This window comes from Eublepharis macularius, chromosome 12 (genome assembly GCF_028583425.1).
Source record: "Eublepharis macularius isolate TG4126 chromosome 12, MPM_Emac_v1.0, whole genome shotgun sequence".
In the NCBI taxonomy this organism is placed as follows: domain Eukaryota; kingdom Metazoa; phylum Chordata; class Lepidosauria; order Squamata; family Eublepharidae; genus Eublepharis; species Eublepharis macularius.
In genome coordinates this window covers 62,279,201-62,306,907 of record NC_072801.1, presented here as the reverse complement: position 1 = coordinate 62,306,907, position 27,707 = coordinate 62,279,201, and the positions used below count along the sequence as shown (strand labels likewise).

The 27,707-nt window shown below is 43.1% G+C and overlaps 1 protein-coding gene across 1 annotated transcript; it reads right to left on the bottom strand.

The window, feature by feature from the left end:
* Positions 1-428: 428 nt before the first annotated feature.
* SHISA7 (shisa family member 7) lies at positions 429-12,853 on the bottom strand. The gene is made up of 5 exons (XM_054995692.1): positions 12,306-12,853; positions 11,168-11,322; positions 4,585-4,650; positions 2,995-3,147; positions 429-1,048 (listed from the first exon to the last, which is right to left on the bottom strand). The coding sequence occupies exons 1-5, from the start codon at positions 12,851-12,853 to the stop codon at positions 429-431; spliced, it is 1,542 nt and encodes a 513-aa protein (XP_054851667.1).
* Positions 12,854-27,707: the final 14,854 nt, after the last annotated feature.

Sequence of the window (27,707 nt, the reverse complement as noted above, 5' to 3'; positions counted from 1 at the left end):
TCAACAGACACAGAAAACAGCAGCATCGTGTATCTCTGAGACCTCTTAGCATCTTTAGAAACTGACCAAGATTGTGTGCTAGATGCCCTGAGACACCATGCAGGCCTTGACATCATCACAAATTGACATAAACTAATGAACCGATGTCATCAAAATAGCTACAGCTAATTTCAACATCAAACATTATCAAGACCTGGTTGGTCACCCGGACATCTTCAGATGTCAATGAACTGTGATGGTAACATTATCAAAGACCAGGCTAAAACCTGACATCAACCAAGATGGAGGCCATAGAGCTTTAAGGAAAAAAGGGGGGAATCCCCAAGAAAAGATGGTGAGCACCAAAGAAAGGGTGGGGTGGAGCAGAAAAGAGCTGAGAAATATGGCCTTGGAAAGTCTAATCAACCTGAGCTGGGAAATGGGGCATCTCACACAGTGACCTCATTCTTGCTGCCAGTATGGATGTGCTGGCCTGGGTGGTGCCCAGGGATGTATTGGAGTTGGTCAATGGTGCTTTGCCGCTTGGCCGCAAAGCCCTGGCGCCGGCTGGCGGCACCTTGGTTAGCACTGGCCTCCCAAGGAGCCGTTGTCTTGGGGGAGTTGTTGGAAGGAGGATGAGAGTTCATATTCATCATGTGATGGTGGTCAAGCATGGGGGTACTGCTGGCACAGACGTTGGTTTGAGAGAGGGCCTTCTGATGGCTCAGATGCATATCCTGGAAGGGACCTGTGCCTTGATGGAGACGCTCAGGTGAAAGCAAGCGCTCCTGTGAATGCAAGTTTTCACGGGAGAGGAGGCGTTCATGAGAGATTACACGTTCTCGTGGAATAGTGTAGTCATAGTGTGATGGACGGTAGCTTCCCCCTCCTCCACCACCATCAGAAAGGATGTGCTCCTGGGACATGACACGTCGTGGATTTTGTGATTTCTCAGCGTAGCCATCCCTATCATAGTTCATCTTCATAGCATGTAAAGGCAGTGTCCCTCGTGTCAATTCGACAAGATGCTTCCGCTTGACATAGAATTCATCCAAGTCCTTCTCAGCTGCTGGGAGACAAGGAAGTAAGTGAAATGTCATTTCATGATGGATAGGTATGCTGGTGAATTTAAGAAATGGAGAAACAGAAAGGAATTTTAGGGAGAGTTCAATATACAGAGTGAAAGAGATAGATGCAGTGAAAGAAAAGGTGTGTGCAAAAGAGAAAGAGAGCATTTTCACACGCGGGGCTTCAAGCCAATTCTTGGCCGTTTCCACACAACTTACTGGCCTCCGGAACGTTGTGCAAAACACACGGAAAATAGCATCTTCTCGCACAAAATCACGCCAGGAAGATGCTATCATCCAAGAGTTTTGCACAACATTGCGTCTTCCTGGTGTGAATTTGCACGAGAAGACACTATCTTCTGCGTGTTTCGCGCAACGTTCCAGAAGCCGGTAAGTCGTGTAGAAACGGCCCTTCACTTGATAGTATGTATAGTGGCCAGACCATTCCATAGCACTGTGTGCAGGGGTTCCCAATAGCCATATCCATTTCTATTATTTTCTTATCAGCTGTAAAGTCTGGTATTATCACGAATACTATAAGATAATGCCTAGTCAAATCATACTAATCAGTGTTAATAAACAATCATTTCAACATAAAGAATTAACAGTGCAATCCTAAGCAGAGTTACTCCAGTCTAAGCCCATTGAAATCAACTCTGCTTAGCATTGCACTGGAAATGTACCTTTAGTGTTCACTATTTTCAGTTTTATTTAAATTAATGAACATATGAAAAGACTTTTTCTTTGAATTTGTGCTTAATTTTGTATCTTTTTGACTGGTTTGACTTTCAAATTAAAAAAAAAATTGGTCAGCAAATATGCAATTTGTGCATCCGATTCAAATACTGTACAATATGTCATTTTCTGGTAGAGGAAATGACCTTCACAAAACGTGAAGAAATTTAGTACAGTCCTTAATTTTTTTACATTTGCAGTTTATACCATAAAAAGTACAAGTTAATATGGTATTGAAGCTAGTTATATATTTGCTTGTAAAGGGGCCGATACAATGTTTAATTCAAATTCCTGTCCAAAAAGAATTTATGGCAGAAGTAAAGAAGACTGTCCTTTTTTTTTTTAGATCAAGGAGTTCTATGGCAGGAGTTCATAGACCAGTGTCCACTTTTTCGGATAAAGTTTTACCTGATGAGGTTGTTTAGTCGGGAATGCATGCAGTCTCTTGATAGATATAGACATATAGATGGAGGTGAAGGAATCAGAAAGGGCAGCCCAAATCTGCAGCTGCAGCACGAAGGGAAGCTTCTTTTGAAAATGACAGTAAAATTGGTTAAGCCTAGTGCTGTGACAGTCTGAAATGCACAGTGCAGCAAATTCATTTACCTTAAAAAGACACTTGCCAGGATGAAAAACATCCTCTTAACTGTCAAGTAAATGACTGCTTTTCTGGAACATAGCATATTAGGGTTGTCGACTCTTCACTGGAAAATTCCTGAAGACTTGGGTTTGGAGGCGGAAGAGGATGCAGTATGGGGAGAAACCTCAGCAGGGCATAATGCCATGAAGACCACCCTCCAAAGCCTTTATTTTCTCCAGAGGAACTGATCTCTGTCAGCTGAAGATCAGCTGTAAATTGCAGGAGATCATGAGGCCCTACCTGGAGGCTGGCAACTCTACTGCCTATGTTCTGTTTCTTCTTTCTCTTCTGCATTAATGACCATGTAATTAACATAAATAGCCCAAGAGAGTCTCAAAGCAATTTAAGCCTCATGTGTGAAAACACTCCAAGAGGGAAAGGAATGAATGCATAGATAACGCGGTGATTAAAAAAATAGAAAGATAAGGATTGGAACTTCCATTACCTAGAGGATGGATACCTTACTCAGTTCCTCTGGTCTCATCTCCTCAACCCCAGTTAATGGTCTCGAGGTAGAGCAGACATCCTTTGGAAAGGATGTCCTTTGTTCCATTCTTAAATGCTCTGACTTACCCAAGCGCTTGAGTGAGGAATAGCGGTTGAGCTCTGACTTGACAGCTGTCTCGTAAGATGGTGGCAGATGGGAGAGGTTGTGGAAGGAACGGGAGCAGCTGAGGGTGTTGTACTTCCCAGTGGAGTGGCTGGGTGTGTGGTTCATATGCCAGTCTTTGGGGGCAGAAAAAGGAGAGGAAAAATATATCAGTCCCATTATATTTTCTATATATTTGAGGGTTAATTGAGAAAGCTACCTGTAAGTAGCAAGAAAAAAATGTCCTATAACAAAAACTTAGTAACCAGAGGCTGCCCATGCCAGAGTTTACAATCGGCTTATCGTAAAGCAGTTGTCTGCCACAGGAGAGGTTTATTACAAAATAAGAAAAGAACTGATCCTGGGAGGCTTACATGTGGCTTGACTTTCAATGTTTTAAGTGTTTGACTCAAAAAGAGCATTGTTAACATGAAAACATTTTATATGACATTCCCGTGTATGATAAGAAACCGATTATTTCCTTTAAGAGGACATCTAATTTAAAAGATAAATTAATTCACAGTTAATTTTCCAACTAACCTTATCTGGATCCATTTTACCTGTGGCCCATTATCCTTGTGAAAACCATATTTTTTTGTTAACTAACTATGAAAAGTTTCATTAATCCTTATGGTAATAAACAATATTTTCTTAACCATTTTATGACATGCCCTGTGAAGTGTGCTGTTCTCAGTCCCACTTCACTTGCAAAGATCACACCACAGTAAATTAACTTATTTCTAAGTTGCCCCGTGCACTTCAGTTTTGTCTGTCTGTTGCTCCAAGCTTAATATGGTTACACTTCTAGAGAGTAAACCTCTCACTCAGCATAAAAAGGTAAAGGTAGTCCTCTGTGCAAACACTGAGTCATTACTGACCCATGGGGGGATGTCACATCACGTTTTCTTGGCAGACTTTTTGTTACGAGCTGGTTTGCCATTGCCTTCCCCAGTCATCTACACTCACTCAACATGCTATAAGAGATTGGAAGATTTATATTCACTTACCGCGAAGCTTCCTTTCTCGGTGGTCCAGGAGCGGGGCAGTCGGAAAGGTCTTGACTGCCCCACTCCAGGACCACAGGAGAAAAGCAAATGTTTGTTACTATTTATACTTGTTTATACATATCCATTATGTCCAAGATTTTGCAGATCTATATTAATTGTGAACACACGCTGAACAATTTTGATTCACAATTTATATATACAATGTATGTCACTCGTGCACATAATATACATATTTGTTCATTTATTTATTTACTTCATTTACACTCTGCTTTTCTCCCCAATAGGGATCCAAAGCAGTTGATGTCATTCTCTTCTCCTCCATTTTGACACATAGCATATGCTAATTTACCAATGTAGAAATAGCATTGAAAAATTCATACATTTCATGGGGGAAATCTTGTGCAGAGAAACAGAAAATGATACAAAACTAAAGAATCATAGGTTCAGTTTTTGCCCAGAAGAAGCAAAACTGAAACAGGAGTTTTGGAGTGGAAACAGCAAGGGTGAGAAATTCAAAAACATCCCTACATATTGTCTAAGAGGTGGTAACCAACTCTCAACACTTACCCAAAGTGGCTGTGTGGTGCTTGGGGCTGTTGGAGTTCAAATGCATGTAATTGTGATGCATGTTATCTGCAAGGCAAAAGAAGGGAGGCTTTCTGACTTCACCAAAAAAAAAGACAGGTTTATCAAAGCAAATAAAGCAAATCAAAATGGAGCAAGTGAATAAAGTAGAACTTATTCCCTCCCTCTTTCATAGTCTAAAATTTGGTGGGGGGGGGGCGGGAATCACCCAATGGAACTGTGTCATTGTATATTCCGTAACATAAAGAAAACCCTTCTTCAAATTATGTACAATTAACATAGGGAATTCTCTCCCACCAAATGTGGTGGTAGCCACTGTCTTAAAAGGCTGCAAAAGGGGGTCAGAAGGATTCATGGAAGATAAATGTCTATCAGCGGTTATAAGCCATGATGGCTAAAAAGAACTCTGTATGCCCTGAATAGCAGCTGGTGGGAGGCACAGCAGGGGATGGCTATTGCCAAGATGCCCTGCTTGCATGCTTCCCAGAGGCATTTGTTTGGCATGGAGGAAAATGGAATGCTGGATTTAGATGGACCCTTGGTCTGATCCAGCAGGATCAAGTCAGGTAAGATGCTGGGAGATCTGTGACTGGATCTTCCCAATGCCTAGAAAGTTGAAATAGCAGGCTGTAGTGGCGTCTGATTTTGATCCCTTCTCGGGCTAATAACAGTGCAGAAGAGGAGTTTCAACTGACAATTGCAGAGGCGGAAGGGTTAAACTCTCTCTTCTCTCCTGCTGTGGCACTGATCTAAATAGAGGGACTATATGGTTGCTATTTCCATTTTAAAAACACACAAATCTCCCAGTCTCCTGTCCTGTTTGGTCCTCATGTTCCAGGTAAGATGTGGGGGACATTAACTTTTCTCTGCAAGACAGACGGGACCTAATCCTCCTCTTTCTGAAGCAGCCACTAGGGGTCACTGGATTCAATTTAAAGCTAAATCCAAACCAGGATATGCTATCAACCACTTTCCATGGAGAAGCTAGTTTATACCTTGAGTAGAAGCAGAACCAAGAGGCAAGCCCTTTCTTTGAACACACCACTTCAAGGAACAAGTATAGGGTTGCATGTTTAAATGCTGATCTGTTTTTTTAAAATCCCCTGTATGTATAAAACTAGAGTGTCCCTGACCTGTTACCTTTCTATACTCAGGGAGATTTTTTTCCATATATTTTTTTCAACCTACAGTCTCCCAGCTGCAAACGGAAATGTTACAGCCCAGGAAAAGCTCTTTGCATTTGACTCTGCATGCTGATCTTCTGCTTTCCACCAAGCAAGGGATTGTGGCTTGGGAGTCAGAATTCATTTATTTAATTAAACGGCTTTTTATTTTTACATGCTGCCTTTCTGTCCCAAGGGACTTTCTAAAGCAACTTACCAAATATAAACGCAATACAAAATGATCTAAAATTACATTCACAGTAATGTGGGGAAGAGACGTAATAGCACAGAAGCCTGGTTTGAACATACGACTCTCTAACCAGGTCTAAAGGTCTGCTAGTGGAAGCCTGTGGGTTCAATCTGCCTCGTTAGGATGCTTTCCCACGAAGAGAGATGGTTGAGCTCAAGCTTGCTGCAAAGAGTCCTGGCTACAGATTGCTAGCTGACCAGAAAAAAATAGCCATGCTTCTTGTTGTGCCTTTTACAGTAGAAACAAAGTGGCAAAGCTTTTCAGGCACCAATGTTAACACTATTGCCTCGTAAGGTATGTTGATCCCCCTGTTGTTAAAGACAGTGGAATATGGGCCAGTTAAAAATTGTAATTCTAGTCAAAGGTCCCCAACATGCTGTCCATGGGCACCATGATGACACCCAGGGCTCATTTCGAGGGGGAACGCACAGGAACACAGTTACGGCAGTTCTCCAAAGAGATCACATGCCAGGTGGCCCCACCCACCTGTCTCTCGGCCATTTTGAGCCCATTTCAGCCTGGATTGGGGCTGAAATGGCCCAGATTGGGCTTCTGACAGGTATTGGATCACTCTCCCGCTCAGCAGCGGCCTGATCCAGACCATTTTGCACCCCTTTTCAGTCATTTTCAGCCCCTTTTTGCCATTTTGGGCCCAGTTTCGGCCCTGAATGGCCAGGATTGGGTCCAAAACAGCCAGGATAGGTGATGTCAGGGGGTGTGGCATATGCAAATCAGTTATGCAAATGACACAATTCTGGTGATGTCAAGGGGTGTGGCATATGCTAATGAGTTATGCTACTGAGTTCCTGCAGCTCTTTTTCTATAAAATGACCCCTGATGACACCCACCAATAACTTCCCAGGCGCCTGGCAAGTGTTTTGAGAAAGTGGGCCAGGACAGCTGGGGCTTCTGCCTAGCAGTGCTTCTGATTGGCAATCAGAGATCTGGTTGGCTTTGCAGATTATTAAAAACTTTGCTTTTGGCAACAGCTGCCACCACAGCTCTGCACAACTGAAGGTACGTTGTGTATAAGCAAGACAATATTTTTAAACAATATGTTCATTTTAAAAGGCGTCCTGCCAAGCACAGCTTCTGCCTGAAATGTTGAAGTTACTATGAGAGTTACACATAACTTTGCTCCCTGACATTTTAGCCATTTTCACATTGCTTACCAGCCATGGAACATCGCACCAAGCTCCCGGAATGACAGCATCTTCCTGGCGTGATTTTGCATGAGAACTGCTGTTCTCGTGTGAAATTGCACCAGGAAGACGCTGCTGTTCTGGGAGCTCGGCACGATGTTCCGTGGCCGGTAAGCAGTGTGGAAACAGCCTTTGTGGTTGGCTCCATTTCCTGTGACAGCCATTTTGTGTTTGAGCACACCACCCTGTGTCAGAATTCCAAAGGTGCCCACAGGCTCAGAAATAAGGACCCCTGTACTAGGGGATGTGTTTTCAGCAGCAGACTCCTTTAATATAATATTTGCTCTGCGCTCAATATATTTTGCCATTTGTTTTGTGTTTAGTAGTGGTGGATACCTCAGCTTGATTTTGAATTTGCAACTCATTCTTTGTCAAATCATTTCTCTGTGTCTCACAGTATTCTATCTATAAAGGGTGACTCTTCTCCCACTGTTTTGTGAGGATGAATTCGATGAGAGTTATTCAAAAGGTCACAATCGTTGCTATAGCAAACCTAGTGGCCCTGAGTTGACTAATAGGAAAATGAAATGGGGCCATCCACTGAAGACAGGGGCCTCCTAAGAATGCTGAAAATATTACTTTGCACACAGAGAGAGAGAGAGAGAGAGAGAGAGAGAGAGAGAAACCCATTCCAATGAACATTTGCATGAGCAAAGCTTTCTGTAAGAACAGAATGTTAGAAACAATTAAAAATCTTTTTCAGGTGGGTATCTGTATTGGTCTGCAATAGAAAAGCAAGATTTGAGTCCAGTGACACCTTAAAGACCATCAAGATATCCAAGTTCCAACTTTTGAGGGTCAAAGCCCTCTTCAATCAAATATGATCTTGTATCTGACAAAGGGAGCTTTGACTGTTGGAAGCGTGTACCCTGGAAAACTTGTCAGTCTTTAAGGTGCTTACTAGACTCGAATTTTGCATTTAAAAGCTTTGTTTATGATAAAAGAAAATCGGCAGGAGTTAAGACAATTTCCCCACTATGTTCAATAAAGATGGGAGGGGGAGTCATAAGCCCTGAACTCTCAAATAACTCTCCATCTTTGTACCACTTGGCATGGTGGAGGGGAGGAGCTGACACAAAATCCCTCAGCCATTCCTTTGGGAGAGAAAGGGGGCTGAGCCATTTGCTGCCTGTCCCTTGTGGGTATTTTGTAATAACAATAATTATTATGAAGGTTGGTGTTTGGGGAGCTCAAGGGTGCCTGGAGTATCTGGGAGAGAAGGGAAATTGTCAGATGGGGTCTGGAGAGAGGGAAGCAGCATACACCATTCTTCTTGGGCACTCAAAGGTTTTTTTTTTGTTCCACCTGGAAAGGAAAGAGTTCATGACTAACCAACCCCCCCAACCCCAATATTAATGTTCAAGTTGACACAAAGACAGCCAGACAGCAAGAACTGGTTGTCATGGCAAACAGGCTGTTTCTCCACAAGCTTTGCAGCTTAATTCCCAGTGCTAATATATATATATAAAGCTGCATCCCTCCAAAAACCAAGCAAGAGATATCCCTTCCAAAAAGATGGCTGAAGTGAGGGGAGAGCTGAAGCTAAGGTGGGGATAAGGGATAGAAAAAATGATCCTTCAAGAGCTACCACCTGCCATGGATGGGAAATGGCCAGCTAGGAAGAGGGCAGGCACCTACCCAGGAATAAGATGCGGGCTGTCCCTCCACCTCTTTGATTCCAATTGTGCTGGATTAAGTGAGCACTGGGCAGTCAGGAAGGGAAATAGATGGGCTTCTGTTACGTTCATATGACACCCCTTCTTCCAAGGGTCTCACAGTCACTCTACACATTATTTCTCTTACGAGTTCTCCACGGAGTCAACTCATGCTCTGCGCAGACACACATCACCGTGGGGATTGGCTTCTATTTTTTAAAAAAAGAAGCATGCAAATGGATTCAGAAAGCTGCTGTCCAGGGAGGGAGAACTCCTGTCTTTCTCCCAAGCTTTTTTTCTCCATGCAAAAACAATGCAGAGGAGAGACATTTCCCCATCCTCATAAAAGAAGTAAGGTGTAGAGCGACTGCCAGGAAGGGAAATAGAAGGACTTCTGTTATATTTATGTGACACCCCTTCTTCCAAAGGTCTCAGAACAGCATCTATTGGAGTTCCTGGATGGTTTCTTGTTAAGATATTGGACAGGTCCTTTTGGCTTTAGAGAGGGAGTTAAAATCAAGTCCCTTCATACTATGCTGTAGGCCAGGATGTTGCACTCACGATAGCAAAAGGGCTTTGGATTTGCTGGTCATAAAAGCTAGTGAGGCATGCTTGTAGCACCCTCCACAGCACAAACACTTCTATGCATCTCCCTGTTTAGCACAGTACAAACACACCCTATCAAGTACCACATACCTACAGTTGCCAGAAATGCCTCAACAAATACCATTTTGTGGGTGGTGCCTTGGGAGGGTGTGACATGGGCAAATTTCTAGAGTGTCACTATGGAAGGTACCTGGAGGCAGTTTTGGGATGGATGAGGGCTAACAAACTGAAATGTGAACCTGACAAAATAGAGCTGTTATTGGTGGGGGGAGGTTTAACCCAAGAACTGGGATATCTCCTGTTGCACTCTCCCTAAATGAGCAGGGTTGTAGCTTGGGGGTGCTGTTGAACCCAGGTCTTCTGTTGGATAAACAGGGTTGTCTTCCACCAGCTTCAGCTCTTCTTGGAAAGATCTTGCCACTGTGGTACATGTCCTGGTAACTCTAGATTAGACTACTACAATGTACTCTTAAGTGGGGCTGCTCTTGAAGACTGTCTGGAAGCTACAGTTGGTGCAGAATACTGCAGCTACAACATTGACTGGAGGAGTGGGTTGTAAGGACAATATCACTGCAATCTTGTTCCATCTACATCGGCTCCCAATTTGCTTCCGGGATCAATTTTATGTATTAACATTGATCTTTAAAGCCCTATATAGTTTGGGGCCAGCTGACCTGAAGGACCACCTTCTCCCATATGAACTGACCCATCTACTTCAATCATCTTCATAGGCCCTGCTTTGGGTTCCCCCATCATCTGAGGCTACAACAATGGCAAACTCAGAGCTAAGCTACAAGCGACGCCTGACACAGGTTGGACACTTGTCAGCTTCCCTCAAGTTTTGATGGGAAATGTAGGCATCCTGGTCTTGCAGCTGTAATGGAGAGCCAAGCTGTAAAACCAGGATGCCTACATTTCCCATCAAAACTTGAGGTAAGCTGACAAGTGTCCAACCTGTGTACGGCGTCACTTGTAGCTTGGCTGAGAGAAAGGGCCTTCTTGGTCACGGTGCCAAAACTTTGGAACTCCCTCTCCACAGAGATTTGTCTGTCTCCTTCTACCGTTGTCTTCTGCCAGCAGATGAAGACTTTTTTTGTTTAGTTTGGTGTACCTCCAATAATTGTTATGGGCCTTCCTCCCCACTTGTTATGGTTGTTTGTGTGTTTATATGTCTTTGCTGAATTATTTAAATCATTTGAATTCATTAAATATACACTTTTTAAATGCTGTTTTAATGTCTTAAATTTTTTACTGTTGAAACGTTGTAACGTTTTGCCGTTCACCGAATGGAGGACCCTATTTGATTGGAAAGATGGCAAAGAAATGTTTAAAAATTAATAAATAAATTTTCTGGCCGTTATTGCCTCTCGTTCCTTAATTTCTCAAGGTCAGAGAACTGGGGCTGAGGACAGGGTTTTACATACTACAGGCAGGCAAATGTCAAGCCTACGCACGCCAATGGAAAGTTGCCAATGGAAAGAAAAACCAAAAAAGCCTGGCCTGTTGCTCAGTGGAAAGAAACCACCTTTTTACAACATGGAGACAAACAGAACCATGACCTGATATCTGTAGATCAAGCTGCTGTTAAATGTGCAGCTACAGTATTTGGTGCAAAAGTTGCAGAGAAGTTAGCCGTGTTAGTCTGGGCAACCTTGGCTCCTCTCCCCTGCTGCAAGCATCTTCCCTTACCATGGCTGCTTTTGGAAGGTTTCACTGTACTGTACAGGTTCTTGGGGGGGCGAGCCGAACCATTGTCTTGGAAGTTTGAGTTAATGACCAGGCTGTTGTTGCGTTCAGAGCACGAGCTGCTTCCCGCTTGATGCCTGAGAATGTCGACCAGAGCCCTGTCCCGGAAAAGAAACTGAGTCGGTTAAATGGCTCGCAAAACACTCCTGCATAGCAATTGTTAGGGCTGGGTGGAGATGCCTGGAATATGCATTTAAAACCAGCTTTATGATGACAAGAAACAGTGTAGTACAGAGCTGCTGGATGAGAACTCTGCTACAAGTATGGTGTGAGCCATATTAAGTCAGGCCACACTCCACATAAGGTCCCTGATCCACTAGCAGAAGATGAGAGAAAATGCATCTAGAGTTCCCAAACAATTTGTACATTCCAGGGGAAGATTGATTATATTGGTATACAAATTACCTTTCAGGAAAGCTACCCCCCTCATCGCACCACCCGTTACCAATCTTCTCATTGGGAAATCTCTAACATGCTTTAGAAGAAATTCAGACTTCCCTGGAATGCAGTTTTGTCAACCACTGATCTAGTATATGAAAGATAATGACAAATAATGTCTCTGGGAATGTGCAGAGTACACCTCCACTGCCACTATATTACCTCTGGTTCTTCCATACGTCCGAGACTGGTAGACAGGGTAATTAACTTCCAGGCATACCTGCGCACCATCACAACCTCTTCTCAGAAGCTATCAACTGCTCCTAATTCCTGTGCTTCTCTCCTGGTCCTCCCAGACAACATCCCCATCACAACCTGGCAAACTGAAATTCAGCCAGGAAGCGCGTTACCCAAGCACACTTTTTCCACGGGCATCTTGATTAAGCAGACCTCATAGGAAGAAGAGATCAGAATCTGAATACGCCAAAACCCAGTCTCTAACCATTCCAGATTTCACCTCTAAATGAAAAATTTAGGGCTGATTCACACAATACAGAATCCTTGGGGTGGCCACAGGAACCTCTCGCTGCACTGATCAGCCCTGAGAACACAATCAAGTTCAGCTCTCACGCAAGACTCCATCAGCATTAACACCAGAGGGTCAGAGGTCCACATTTGGCCCCGCTCTGCCATATGCATTTACCTGGGCACATTGATTTCTCTTCCATGGGGCCTCCTTGAGGCTTTGCTGAAGAAGAATTTGAGCCCAACTCCCACAGCTAAGGTGAAGCTAATGACACCACAGATCACATACACGGTGCTGTTGCCAGTTTGCTTGTTCCCATTTGGTGCTTCAGGTCCCTTTGTGGATGTGCCGGTAGCTGGGGTGGTGATCCATGGTGGACTCTCAGGACACTTCCCTTGCTCCAGCCTCCTGGACCGGTCATCGCAGCAGAAACGGTAGTGGCAGGTGCCACAGCAGAACCGGTAACCCCCTGTGGTGCAGTTGAAGGCAGCATCGTACTGCCCCATGACATCGTAATAGCCTTGGCACATCTCGGAGGCCCGGACCTTGCTAGTGATCACAGTGGTGGTAATGTTTGAGGATGCCAAGCGCTTGAGGTGGGCCAAAAAGGTGGGCAGCACCCAGCTCTGGTTTGTGTGATGAGGTGCCTGAAAGACAGCCAATGCTGGATGTCCAGCCAGGGATTCAAGAGCTGCATAAATCAGTACTGGTAGCAAGTGGTACATGGTGAGCGAGATAGGGCTAAGAATATCAAGCAGAATTTGCCCACGATGTGGTTGACGTATTAAAAAAAGTTTACAAAAGAGCGCCAGGAAGAAATTCTGCAAAGAGAAAGGGTGAAAGATAAGAGTCACAGGTAATGATGCCATTCATAAAAATCCAAAACTCTAATCTGGAGAGCTGGGTTTGATTCCTCCACTCCTCCACTTGAAACCAGCTGGGTGACCTTGGGTCAGTCACAGCTCTTTGGAGCTCTCTCAGCCCCACCCTCCTCACAGGCAATTGTGAGGATAATAACAACAAACTTTGTAAACCACTCTGATTGGGTGTTAAGTTGTCCTGAAGGGTGGTATTTAAATTGAATATTATTATTGTTATTATTATTAAGTTCAGCTAAAAATATTACAGCTGACTTGGCACTAGGTTGCCAGCATCCAGGTAGGGTCTGGAGATCTCCCAGAATTACAAGTAATCCTCAGATGACAGAGAACCAGTCCCCTGGAGAAAATGGCTGCTTTAGACGGGGGATTCTATGGCATTATACCCCACTGAGGTCCCTCCTCTCCCTAAACCCCACCCTCTTCAAGCTCCTCTGCTAAATCTCCAGGAATGTCCAAACCCTACTTGGTCCTCATGGAGAGCATGTTTGCTCCATCCAGCCAAAAAGAAAGAATCTCAAGCAAATCCTCCTAGCTTTCATTTGCTGGGGGTGGGGTGGGTGGGGAATAAAACATAATATTCTTCTAATACAATGTTTTTCAAAATTCCCAGTGATGGCTGCTGGTGGATTATTTTGCAACTATATACACAGGCAGCTAAGATCAGCTATAGGCTATGGTTTCCACTTTTTTTTCTAATGCAAATGCAGTCTCTGGTGATGGTGGAGATTGCCCTCAAGTCATAGCTGACTTATGGCAACCCCTGGTGGGGCTTTCATGGCAAGATACTAACATAGGTGGTTTGCCATTGCCTGGCTCTGCAACCCTCGTCTTTGTTGGAGGTCTCCCATCCAATTACTAACCAAGGCCAACCCTGCTTAGCTTCTGAGATTTGAGATCAGGCTCACCTGAGCTATCCAGGTCATGGCAAATGCAATCTCTAGGACTGCTTTATCTAGGAGGAGAATGGAGTAGGGAGAGAGGGAGGGAAATGTTAACCCTTTCTTTGCTGTTTTCTCACTAGAAAAAGCCCCTTCCCCCAGCTGTTGTTACTCCTGCTGGGGAACACTGACAAACAGGGCTTTTTTTCAGGGGGAACGCGGTGGAACGGAGTTCCGGAGCCTCTTGAAAATACTTGGCAATAGTTCTTGAAAATAATTTTATTTCAAAGAAACCTGTGTGTTTCTTCCTAATTTCCCTCTTGAGAGTTCTGCCACCTCTTTTCCCAGAAAAAAACCCTGCTGACAAGTAACTGTATGGTTTCCCCAGCGAGCCTCATGGGGTAGTTTATTCCAGCAAGGAAGGAAAGGGCTAATGCTTGCCTTTCTCCCCACACTGTTCTCCTCCTTGATAAAGCAATCTCAACAGACACATGGGGGTATCATTTAAAATAAACATGAGAAAAACTATAATGTATAATTGAAGACAAATAAGTGGGTACTAGATCAAATCAAGCCGGAATTCTCCTTAGAAGCTAAAATGACAAGACTAAAGCTATCTTACTTTGGTCACATCATGAGAAGACAAGATTCTCTGGAAAAGTCAATAATGCTAGGAAAAGTGGAAGGCAGCAGGAAAAAAGGAAGAGCTCAAACGAGGTGGCTTGACTCAATAAAAGAAGCCACGTCCTCCAGTATGCAGGATCTGAGTAGGTCTGTTAGAGAGAGAACATTTTGGAGGTCTTGTCGAAGGCTTTCACGGCCGGAGAACGATGGTTGTTGGGGGTTTTCCGGGCTGTATTGCCATGGTCTTGGCATTGTAGGAACTACAATGCCAAGACCACGGCAATACAGCCCGGAAAACCCCCAACAACCATTTTGGAGGTCTTTCATTCATAGGGTCGCCATAAGTCGGAAACGACTTGACGGCACATAACACACACACACATAACTGAGGCCTAAGTTAGCTGGGCTATGGCATGCATCAGCATCAACAATACTAAGAGATATACTCTCGAGGTCAAATTTAGGCTCTCAGGTAGGAAGGGCTTTGAAAAATGCCAGTTTCACATATATATGCAGCATTGCAGCATCCCACTGGAGACTGCAGCATCAGAAAAAAGATTGGGGTAAGCCAAGTCTGTACAAAAGAGATGGACTCCATGTAAAACATAACGGAACTATGTTGCCAATGTGTAAAATCAGAAGGTGAAACAGCAAAACTGAATTATTCAAAAGGGCTTTTTACACAGACAGGAGGGCTGTATTGTAGGGAGAGGATCTCAGAGAGATGCTTCCATAACGAGTTAGGGACCATAGACTTCACCACTAAGTTGCCGTATGTCTTGTCCGTTGATTTAAGCACGTACTCTACCTATTGCTTAACTATGATCCTACTGGGTCGTTCTATATTGTCTAATGCCAGTCCTTATGCTCTGTTTCAGCATATCTTCCATTTTGAATTGGATTTTTGCTAATGTTATGTCTTTGTACACTCACATTTATTTATCTTATGGCCTTATTTTTTGAAATGATATTGACTGTGCTAATCTCACAGTCACACTCTCACACTCCTTGATATTGACTGTGCTAATCTCACTCCATGTAATCCGCCTTGAGTCAGTGAAAAAGGCAGACTATACGCGGCATAAATAAAAAGGCTTCAGAGTGCTGATGTTCTCTTGGAACTGATATTGCTTTAGTGCTGACAACTCCAGCTCAGGAAATTCCTGGTTATTTGGGGAGTGTGGAGTTTGGGAGGGGAGGCAACTCAGGGCTGGATCAAGGGGGGGCAGGGGGGTAGTCTGCCCCCAGCACCGCCAGGGAGGGGGTGCTGGGAGCAGCTGCCAGCTGCCGGGAGCGCACGGGTGGCAGCAGGGGAAGCCTCGCAGCCCCCCGCACTGACTTTCGCCTGCCCCGCAGGACAGGGGGCGGCTGGCTGCCCCCTGTCCTGCGGGGAGGTGAATGGCACGGGCAGCTTCCCAGCCCTGCATGCTTCCTCCACCGGCATACCGTGCTGGTGGCACGCTCCACCCTGTGTGATGATGTCACAGAAGTCACCACACGCAGCACTGGGAGCATGTGCGCTGCGAGCGTGTGCGCGCGCATGCGCGTGCGCGCAAGGGATTGGACTAGGGTTGCCCTGGGCGCCAGCAACCCTAGATCCGGCCCTGAGGCAACTCAGCAGCAATGTAGTGTCATTTTAGAATGACTCTTTTTTTCTAGACTCTGCAGAATACCGTAGCATCCACCTTACAAAACTGCCATGTTCCAAGGGAGCTGAATCTCTGTACACTGGAGTAATTCCAGGTGAACACCAGGCCCCACCTTGAAGTTGCTAACCCTGCACTGCTTGCCTGCCTGCTTGGTTCTACATCCTTACTGTGTTGCCTGTACCCTCTGCTTCTTCTCACACAGAGATAAGTGACTCCATAAGAGCAGCTTGGAACTTCCCAGGAATGGAGAATGTGAAACAGCATAACATTGGCTGGCCAAAGTTCCACTTTCTCCAAAGCCAGTTTGGTGTAGTAGTTAAGAGCAGCAGGACTCTAATCTGGAGAATCAGTTTGCTTCCCCACTCCTCAGCTTGAAGCCACTTGGGCGACCTTGGGTTAGTCACAGCTTCTCCAAGCTCTCTCAGCCCCACCCACTTCACAGGGGGATTGTTGTAAGGATAATAAGAATACACTTTGTAAACCACTCTGAGTGGGTGTTAAGTTGTCCTGAAGGGCAGTATATAAATTGATTATTATTATTATTATTATTATTATTATTAAATACTTCTCACTGCTATCTCTGCTTGTTAGCTAAGAATGTGAGCATATAAAAAGAACCCTAATGTATCAGACCAAACGTTTATCTTGTCCAGCATCATGCTTCCCACGGTGGTCAATATCCCAGAGAAGCTCAAGCCCCTCCCCATTCAGTTGCCCCACAACAACCAATCCACATGTTGCAAAGTCCTTGTGGACTTTCAATCACCGGTGTGCCAGCTGTTCCTTGCTAGAGAATTCCCAAGCAGACGTGGACCCAACCTGGACTGGGACCAGAGCACATAAGGAGAAGGTGCTTCATCCTACCCACATACACATATTATTGTGACAGTTCATACCTTCCAAGGCTGCCATAGCCTTGCCCTCCCCACCCATTATTCATGCCTGTGGGCTTCGTTCTTCTAGGACCACCATTCAGATGTTCCCTGCTCCATCAGAAGACCCTCCCCTGCTGCCCATCATGCCTGGAGCTGCCTTCCAGAACACCAGCCTGATGATGCTTCGCTAACATTATTCTACTCTCTCTTCTCAACTCCCCTTTTCTGGGAAAGCTCGAGCACCACCTCTTGGTCCCCCTCCCTTACTAAGTATGTTTAACTGTATGCACGTCCATCCCCTTGTTTATCTCCACTTCCCTTCTCTTCCTTGTAACATAAAACTGGGACTCCTTGGAGGACAGCCTTCTTTTCTAGTACTCTGTAAAGCGCTGTATGCAATTCACAATGCCATATAAATAAATCTGTAAGGCACAAGTAAGCCCTTTTTATTTCTTCTTTCCCCCCTATTCAGTTCTTGCCTTGATAGCCCATAAAGCTTCTGTTCTCCTACACAGGAATCTGTTTTCTCATCTCAGCCCAGAACAAGCCGTGCCACTTCCCTCTAGCAATGAGCAGGATAACCTTCTCTTGCAGTGTTTCTTGGCTGAGAACATTCTCTCTATAGCGAGATTCAGCCCAGGCAACACCAAATACCTCATTTGCTACAAATATAGCCAAAATCAATAATCAGTTCTCAAAAAGCCCAGCAGGAAACCAGTTACAGCTGAAGAGGAGAAAGTATATCTGAAAGTGAGAAGAAATCTAAGAGAGATAAAGGGGAAACTATGGATCTGCCATTCTTTGAAAATAAGTAATTGAAAAGAGAGAGAGAGAGAAAAGGGCTCAAGGGCTCTTTTTTCTCCAACAATGGATCTCACTAGAGTTGTCATTCGAGTCAAGAAATCCTAGTCAATGAACTTTTATAAGTTTAACAGTGAAATCCCAAATAAATGTAAACCCTTCTTTGATTTCAATGGACTTAGAAGGGTATAACACTGTTGAGGACACCATGGTTGATCAATTAATCTGTTAATTAAATCTTCATAAATCTGCATGTGAGAGAAAAATTGTTCTTTTTTTTTTTTTTTTTTTTTGAAAAATTTTTTATTGGGTTAGAACATTTTTATTTTTACATTACAATCAATTTTCCCCTAATTTTTCGTTTCTAACCCCCTCCCTTTCCCCCCCTTTTGTTGACTTCCAACAGCTTTCCCACCCTCTGTCCCTTTTCCCTTACTTCTATTAAATTCCTCTGTCTAAAACAGATATACATTCTCCGTTATATTAAGCAGTGCATCATTAACTCCTTTAATTATTATACACCCAAACTATACGTCTTTAGATAAACAATTTATCCCATTTTCCAGTTTTGAATAATTCTATATAAACCTATATATCATAAACCATAAAAATTTCCCACATTTAAATCAAACAATTTGATTTGTTCTCTATATATTACTCATTTCAACTTTTTATGGTAATTCTATATAACTCCTCAGATACTCATTCAATTTAACTCTTCTATACATTCAGTTTGGTGCATATAAATCTTGTCAAAGAAAGAAAATATTGTTAGTTAGTCAATCCTCATGTTTAAACCTTATCATTAATTATTCTCTATCAGTTGACCTATACATATCTATATATATCTCAATCAATTAATCTAACTGCTTATAAATTCACATTTCTCTTCCTCCCCCGGTAAAGTCACCCCTCTCTTTTATACTTTTATTATATTTCAGTAGTTCTCAAACTGCCACAGTTTTCCTCCCACCTCCCATTTCTTCTCCAGGTATTGTTTCAGCTTCTCCCAGTCTGTGTTGAACTGCCCTGAGTCCAGATCTCTCAGTTTTCTTGTCATCTTGTCCATTTCAGCCATATACAGCAATTTGTAGATCCAATCTTCAATAGTTGGTACTTCTTGTACTTTCCATTTCTGCGCATACAAAAGTCTAGCTGCTGCAGTCATATAAAAAATCAACGTCCTATGATGGGCTGGAATTCCCTCCATTCCCAAGTTTAGCAGCAGGAGTTCTGGGTTCTTATTTATTTGAAACTGTAAAATTTCACTCATTTCTCTTATTATTTCCCCCCAGAACTGCCTAGCTACCTCACACGACCACCACATATGATAGAGGGAGCCCTCATGTTTCTTACATTTCCAGCATTTATTAGAAGTATTCAAATTCCCTAGCGCAATCTTCTTTGGTGTCATGTACCAACGATAGATCATTTTAAAAATGTTCTCTTTAATATTGATACATGTCGTTGTCTTCATTGTAGTTTTCCACAAGTATTCCCATGCCTCCATTGTTATTTCTTTATTGAAATTTATAGCCCATTTCACCATCTGTGTTTTAACTATCTCATCCTCAGTATACCATTTCAGCAATACTTGGTATACCTTGGATATTCTTTTCTTGTCTTCTTTAAGAAGGGTCTGCTCTAGTTCCGAGTTCTCTGTTCGTATGCCCCCTTTTGCAAAGTCTGAGTTGTATAAGTCTCTAATCTGTCTATACTGAAACCAATCATAGTTAGGTGATAGTTCCTCTTGCGTCTTTATTCTAAGTTTAGATACTTCAATCTTAGTTATTTCTTTGTACGTTAAACATTGTTGTTCATTGTCCACAGCTCTCGGATCTATCACCTCATATGGAACCACCCACAAGGGGGTTCCTTCTTGTAGGTAAGTTCTATACTTCTTCCAGATTGTAAATAGACTTCTCCTTACAAAATGATGCAGGAACATCGAGTTGACCTTTACTTTGTCATGCCATAGGTATGCGTGCCATCCAAAAATTTTTTTATATCCCTCTAGGGCTAATAGTTTCTTATTCTTTAATGTCATCCACTCTTTTAGCCAAACTAGGCAGATTGCATCATGGTAAAGTCTCAGATTGGGCAGTTGCATTCCGCCTCTCTCCTTTGCATCTTGTAATACTTTTACTTTCACTCGAGGCTTCTTGCCTGCCCAAACAAAATCTGATATTTTCCTCTGCCATTTTTCAAATTGTTTAGAGTCTCTGATGATTGGTATTGTCTGTAACAAAAACATTACTCTTGGTAACACATTCATCTTAACTGCTGCAATCCTGCCCAACCATGACAGGTTCAATCTATTCCATTTGATCAAATCTCTCTCTATCTGAGTCCATAATTTTTCATAATTATTCTTGAACAAATCTATATTTTTTGCAGTCAGCTCAACTCCCAAGTATTTCACCTTACTAGTTACTTCACAATCCGTTGTTTCCATTAACAATTGTTGTTTCTGCTTAGTCATGTTTTTGCATAATATCTTTGACTTCTTTTTGTTAATGAAGAAACCTGCCAAATCTCCAAACTCCTTGATCTTGTCTATCACTTTTGGCATGTTCTCCAGTGGGTCTTCTACAATTAACATTATGTCGTCTGCAAATGCTCTGACCTTATATGAATAGTCCTTTATTTTTATTCCTCGTATTTCCTCATCTTGTCGAATTTGTATCATCAGAATCTCCAATACTAAAATGAACAACAATGGAGATAACGGGCAACCTTGTCTTGTTCCTTTACTAATCGTCAATTTTTTGGTCAATTCATCATTCACTACAATTGCTGCAGTCTGGTCTCTATAGATTTCCTTGATTGCTCTGACGAATCTTTCTCCCAGTTGTAGCTTTTCCATAGTGGCAAACATAAAGTCCCAGTTTAAATTGTCAAACGCTTTTTCAGCGTCTACAAAGAAGAAACCAACCTCTTTGTCACAACGCTTGTCGTAGTATTCAATAGCATTGATCACTGTCCTTAAGTTGTCTCTTATTTGTCTGTCTGGCAAAAAGCCTGCTTGTTCCTCCTCTATGACTTCCGAGAGCCACCCCTTCAATCTCTCCGCCAATATCTTCGCAAAAATTTTATAGTCATTATTGAGTAGTGATATAGGCCTATAATTTTTCACGCTAGTCAGATCTTGGCCCTCTTTTGGGATCAATGATATATTCGCTTCGCTCCAAGTGTCTGGAATTCTTTGATCCCTAAAAACTCCGTTCATCACCTCTTTTAGGAATGGTGCCAGTTCATTAGCCATTGTCTTATAAAATTTAGCCGTAAGTCCATCTGGCCCTGGCGCCTTTCCTAGATTTGCGGATTGTATTGCCATATTTATTTCCTCATCAGTTACTTCACTGTTCAGCTTATTTCTCCAAGCTTCCGAGATCTCTGGAAGTTTGGTTTTCTCCAAATATGATGCTATTGATTCTTTGTTTACTTCTTTTTTATTATACAGCTTAGCGTAAAATTTATAAAAGGCTCTGCTAATGGTAGTCTGCTCCAAATACGTTTTGTTTTCTTCACAAATTTTATTTATTATTTTCTTTTCCCTTTTCTTCTTTAATTGCCATGCCAAATATTTCCCAGGTTTATTAGCACCCTCAAAAGCTTTTTGATTCAGTCTTTTAAGGTTCCACTCCAATTCTTTGTTACTCATTGCTGTTAACTGTTCTTGAAGAATTTTGATTTCCTGATGTATTTTCTTTTTCCCTGGTCTCTTTTTTAACTGTACTTCTTTGGCCTTTATTTTCTCCTCAATCTCTTGTCTTTTCTCCTCTTTCTTTTTCCTTGCTCTACCATTTAAGTCCATTAGTATGCCCCTTACAACCGCCTTGTACGCGTCCCAAACTTTACTGGTTGGTACTTCTTTATTCACGTTGTATTGTATAAAAAACTTAGTCTCTCTTCTCAGTGTTTCCATATTCTCACTTTCCTGTAACAGGTCCTCATTTATTCTCCAGGCTTTCCTTTTTCTCCTTTTTCCAAATTTCCACATAATTGGGTTGTGATCTGAGCCTACCATCGGCATTATTTCTACCTCCTTAGTCCATAGCGCTAAGTCCTTTGAGGCCCAGATCATATCAATTCTTGATAATGTAAGATGCCTTGCAGAATAAAAAGTAAACTGTTTGGTTTTAGGATATTCTCTCCTCCATACGTCTTCGAGAGTCTCTTGTTGAATCAACTCAAAAAAAAGCTTTGGCAATAGTCCTCTTTTCTTTTGTGCTTTTGTAGTCTTTTTGTCTAATTCCAAATCTGTCACTCCATTGAAATCTCCAGCAAGAATTATCTGGTCATATACAAGATCGTCTAGGTGCTTCCTTAAGTCCTCAAAGAAGCTTTCCTTTGCACCGTTAGGTGCATAAAGTCCGACTACCAACACTCTCTTTAAGTTCCAATTACATTCCACTGCTACAAATCTAGCTTCCACATCTCTCATAACAAATTTTGGCTGCAGCTCCTCTTTTATATACAACACCACTCCTCTTTTTTTCTTGTTGGAAGCCGCTACAAATTCTTTGCCCAATTTTCCAGATTTTAAATATTTTACATCCTGTTTTCTAATGTGGGTCTCCTGCAAACAAACAATATCACATTTTTGTTTTAGTAGCCAATGAAAAATATTTTTTCTCTTATTCGGTGAGTTTAGTCCATTTACATTCCAAGATAATACTTTACACTCCATATTCATGGTTTTGTTGGTAAGTCTTTTTCATTGTCCTTGATAAATCTCTCCATCTCCCGCTCAGATCTGATGCGTTTTTTTGCCCCTCCAAACTCAAAGGACACTCCTTCCGGTAACTCCCATCTGTATCTGATATTCATGTCCTTCAAAGTCTGAATTAGCACTCTATATTTTTTCCTGTCCAATAACACTGATCTGGGCAGTTCCTTCATTATAATAATCGTCTTGCCATCAATCTCCAATGGATCTTGAAATTGTTTGGTCACAATCCTCTCTTTCATATTTCTAGTTGTAAACTGCACAATCACATCCCTTGGTAGTTTCCTCTGGGTTGCAATTCTCGAGTTCACACGATACGCCACATCTAGGATAGCCACAATTTCCTCCTCCTCCTTCCCCAGGTAATCAGCCAACACCTCAGTCATCTGTTCTTGCGCTGACTTCCCTTCCACTTCTGGCAAACCACGAAAACGAAGCTGCTTCTCCATGTGTTTAGTTTCTGCAACTGACATCCTCCCCTTCACCAGCCTCATCTCTGTTTGTTGCGTGTCTATTAAATTCTCCATCGCGTCTTCTACTGTTTTAACTCTCTGCTGCGTTCCTTGTAATTCACTGCTAATCGTTTCCACACCTTTTTTCACTTCTGACAGCTCCGACTTTACTATCTGTGTAACTTCCTTGACCTCTTTAATAAGCTCCAATTTCGTGTCCTTAAGTTCTTTCATCATGTCTATAAGTTTTTTGTCCAAGTTTTCTATTGCCGATTGCCACTCTTTTTTCGATATCGTGGGGCTTGCTTTAGCTCGCTCTCACGAATCTGCTCTCTTCCTCAGCTCCGTGGCGTATAATTAAACGTTTTCCTTTTTTTTAAATGTCCCAATCTTTGCCAAAATTAATTTTTTATATCCAAAATGTCGGGCGTCTTTTCTCTATGGTTTCTCTATGTTATTATAATCCAAGATGGCCTACTTCCTCTTCCGCTGAAGCCACGACCCTTCCACTTTCAAAGATGGCGATTCCCCACTTCCTGTCCTTTGGCAAGGGCCGCTTCCCTCCAGCCACTCTATTGTTGTTACGCACTTCCTGTCTCCCGTCTTCCCACAGCAGGTCTCGCGATGGTGTCTTTTTCCCACAGCTCCAAAACCACAGGTATTCAAAACAATAGTCCGATTTTTGTAATAACTTCTTTAAACTTAGTCTCTTTTAAGATACAACTTCCGGTTTGGGATTCATGGAGGTCTAACGCAGCTCCATTTGTGGAGCTGACCGGATTGCCGTTTTAACCGGCCGGAGGGGTGAAAATAACCCGCGGCCGACTGCTCTCAGGTGGGGAGCAGGCAAAGAACGCTCAAGACCCTAGGGTGAGTTAGATCTCGGACGAGGGGGGGCTCTACACAAGGAGTCTCCCCCCCGATCCTTGAGGTCCCACCTTGCGACGGGGCGGCTATAATCTCTGCGGCAATTTTGGGGCCAATTCGGCTGGCATAAGACCTACATACCCAAGCTTCGATCGGGGAGGGAAGTCGAGAGGAGAATTTAAGATCGAAACAGCGATTACAACCCGAGAAAGCTGGAGAGAAGGTAAAGATCGCTATCTCTTGAAACGGGACAGATTGACAAAAACAGAGAGGAAAGAAAGTAGACTTTTAAACTGCAACAGACTAGCGAAAAGGAGGTGAAGACTCGGCAGGAGAGAAAAATTGTTCTAAAGGTGTGGGGAGGAAGTATTATTTGATTTTAGATGATGCTTCTATAGATTACACCAAGCATAGAACTTGCATATGAATCCACCTTAAACCAGGCCACACCATTAGTCCATCTATATTGTCTCCTCTAGCTGGCTGCATTTGTCTAGAGTTTCAGAGCATGGGGCCAGTGGCCAACAGGGAAAAGAACAGGATTTCCTCTCCTGTTTGTCTTCTGTATAGAAAAGCTTAGAAGCTGACATTCTGTCACTCCAGTGTCACTGTCATATTCTAGAGTGACAGAGAAACAAAACTCAGAATGAAGTAAATGGGTTGCCCTGCGAGGCAACAGCTGAGAAGATAATTCCCCAGACACTAGACTAAAATCACCAGGGATTATGCTTCATTCACTAGTGGTCCACTGAAGCCAATTGGATGTGACATAGTTCAAGGAATCTGTCTGAGCTGCCAGGTACCTATCAGTGCGAACAGTTAGGTGCAAGCAGAAGCATTGACAGTGAAACACACCTTGCTATTCTCTGCTATGACACCGCGCAAGTCACCAGAGATATGGGCCGTTTTCACACTGCTTACCTTCTCACGGAATGACCCAGAACATAGCACAAAAAACGCAGAAGATCACATTTTCTCACGTGAGATTTGTGTGATGTCACGCAAATCTTGTGCGAGAAAACGTGATCTTCTGCGGTTTTTGAGCGATGTTCAGGGTTGTTCCGAGAGAAGGTAAACAGTGTGAAAACGACCATTTTGTCCACTTTCAGTTCTGTTTTCTAATGGCCCCAGGGATCCTGATTCATTTCAGCTTTGGACTCAGCCAAGCATGTTTGTACTTTAAAGCATATCATAAAATTAAAAAGTAAAATTAAGTAAAAACTTACTCAAATTTGATTCCCACTTGAAGCATATCTAACCAAGAAACTTATTTACCTGATACAGTATTAAAGTACCCATACATTGAGAATCGTCTCAGAGGCTAGAGATGTAAAATTTCTGGAGATTTTTAAAATAAGAGAAAAGAAAACGTTATTTCTGGATTTTTTTAGGGAAATGGAAATATATGCTAAATACTTCCTTATCAACTCTACAGTTATTTTACAACTAAGAACATAACATCCATCATTTATAGCCTAGTTAGCATATAAGTTGTAGAATTTGAGATATTTATGAAATTTAGAAGTATACATCCCTTCATTTTCTACAGGCAAAATGGCAAAAGCACCCAGTGCGAGAGACACCGGCAAACTGCTGCACTCTATGCTACCTTAACACACGTAGCCTCATTTTTGCCATCGGAGAGATAGAAAAAAATAAACATTGAAAATTTAAAACATTTCTGTTGTAGTAAACAAAAGAACATGTATGATTTGAAAAGAAACAGTCCTGCAGCCACTGTAGGACAAAGCAATATATTTAGCAATTGAGTTAAACTTTATAACATTAATGGTTGTTGTGGATTTTCCGGGCTGTATAGCCGTGGTCTTGGCATTGTAGTTCCTGATGTTTCGCCAACATTAAAACCACTGAAACAATGGGGTACCATCATCACACACATTACAGCATACACTGGTGTCACAAATGCCATCACATGACACACACCTTTTTTGAATTTTTATACATGCCCACTTGTGTTATTACATTACGTTATGATGTTTGGAGGCGCCTAGCACTAAGGCATTAGTGGAGGTGGGAAAACTGAAAAACAAGAGAGACACAAAAACAAAAAGAAACCCAACATGGCACATGTGCAGTGTGGGTGCACAGTAACCCCAAACATAGAACTTTTAACCCCATAGATAGGTTATCTTTGAAAACCTAAAAGAGATCCATGTAACCACAACACAAAGTTTGGACCATGTTGGGAGGAGGGGTCAGAAATCCTAAACAAAAATGTCTATTCAGAGCATGGCTGTCATGTCTTGGGGATTTTTTTTTAACCAAGTATAAAGTTGTTATAACATTGTAACATTATTATGAGTCATCATGACCCCTCCCTCCCACTCCACACCAGAGAGCCCCTCCTAGGCTGATCCAGAGCTGGGAGGCAGAGGCTGGAACCAGAGGTGCATACCGACACACAATGCACTAACACCAACATTACAATGTCATTGAGTTTTCTTTTTAAAAATGGCACATCATGGGGGCAAACCAACACAATGCAATAGCACCAGCATCATGACATTATAATGTCATTTAAGTTTTCTTCAAAAAAAAGTCTTGGGAAAGGAGGGGGACAAGGGAAAGGAGTAGGGGGAAAGAGGGAGGGAGGAGCTGAGAAGAGGCTGGAGAGACCAACCAATGAGAAGTGGCCTGAGGGGGCAGGGAGAGAACAGAAGGTGGAGGGGGAAAATGAAAGGAAAATTCTGCATGATGGAAAAAGCCAACTCGAAACCATATTGAGAAAAACATTGGCGAATAATACACACAGAAAATTCATTGAAATCTGGAGTTAAACATGTGGAATTCAGAAGAAAACTGAAGCAGTATGGGGCCAGAACTGGTGAAAACTGCCTGTGCAGAAAAGTGTGGACAAAATTAGTTCAATTTAAAGCACAATCCCCTGAACAAGGGGGAAGCACCCTGGGAGCCGATTAGGAGTTATGCCAGCGTATCCCAGACTTATGTCTGCATAACCCACCGTATACTGGTGCAGAGGCCTGGCACCACTCTGCCCAGGCCTTCCACTGGCATCCAGCCACAACAGCTGGGTGTGGGCATAACAAGGGCATAAGTCCGTGTGCTAGCGGGCTGTGGGGGTGGGGCATGGGAACACCCCCATAAGCGGTGCAGTTACACCATGAAAAACGACAGAGTAGCTCATAGGTGCCCATTGTACAGGAAAAGTATTTTTAATAAACCCTGCACCCAGCCCCACCCAAGTGGCCCAGTGGTGAAGACCAACCTACTTGTGCCCCATTGGTGGTCAAGCCCCTTTCCCCACACCCACTCAGCTCCCTAGGCACTCTACATAACCGCCAGCCAGGGTGCTCATGAATCCCAGTAAGCAGGGAGGTGGCCAGATGCTCTGCCCAAGAGCCCCCTGCCATGAGGACTTAGAGCGTGAAGCGGGAGAGGGTGCTCGCAGTGGTGGTGGAGGAGTTTGTGAAATCCAGGGCATACCTCGCGCTCACATGTGGGAGAGGGGAGTCACGTCCAGAATGTCTGACTAACAACTACCACCAGAGTTCCCTTGCAGCTTACCCATCTCCTGAGTACCAGCTTGGGGATGGGTGAGGGTGAACTGACAGGTAAGGAGCTGGGGAGGCAGCTGCCCCAGCTATCTCATTCACACTGGCCTCCCCTCTTCCTTCATTCACGTCCCCCCAAACACTGGCCTCTGCAGTTGAGGCTTGCTACAGCCCCTGTCTGTAAACCAGCGTGGCCCATGCCTGCCACTGAGGCAGTTGCCCAGGGAGCCACACTCAACATAGCTGTTTCGAGGGCGCTTCCAGCAGCCCATTTCGGGGCTCTATTC

Coding starts and splice junctions, on each gene's coding strand:
- SHISA7 (XM_054995692.1), bottom strand. CDS start 12,853: ATGTACCACTTGCTACCAGTACTGATTTATGCAGCTCTTGAATCCCTG. Junction 3,148..4,584: donor GCACCACACAGCCACTTTGG/GTAAGTGTTGAG, acceptor CTGCCCCCAAAG/ACTGGCATATGAACCACACA. Junction 1,049..2,994: donor TTCCTCACTCAAGCGCTTGG/GTAAGTCAGAGC, acceptor CTTGTCTCCCAG/CAGCTGAGAAGGACTTGGAT.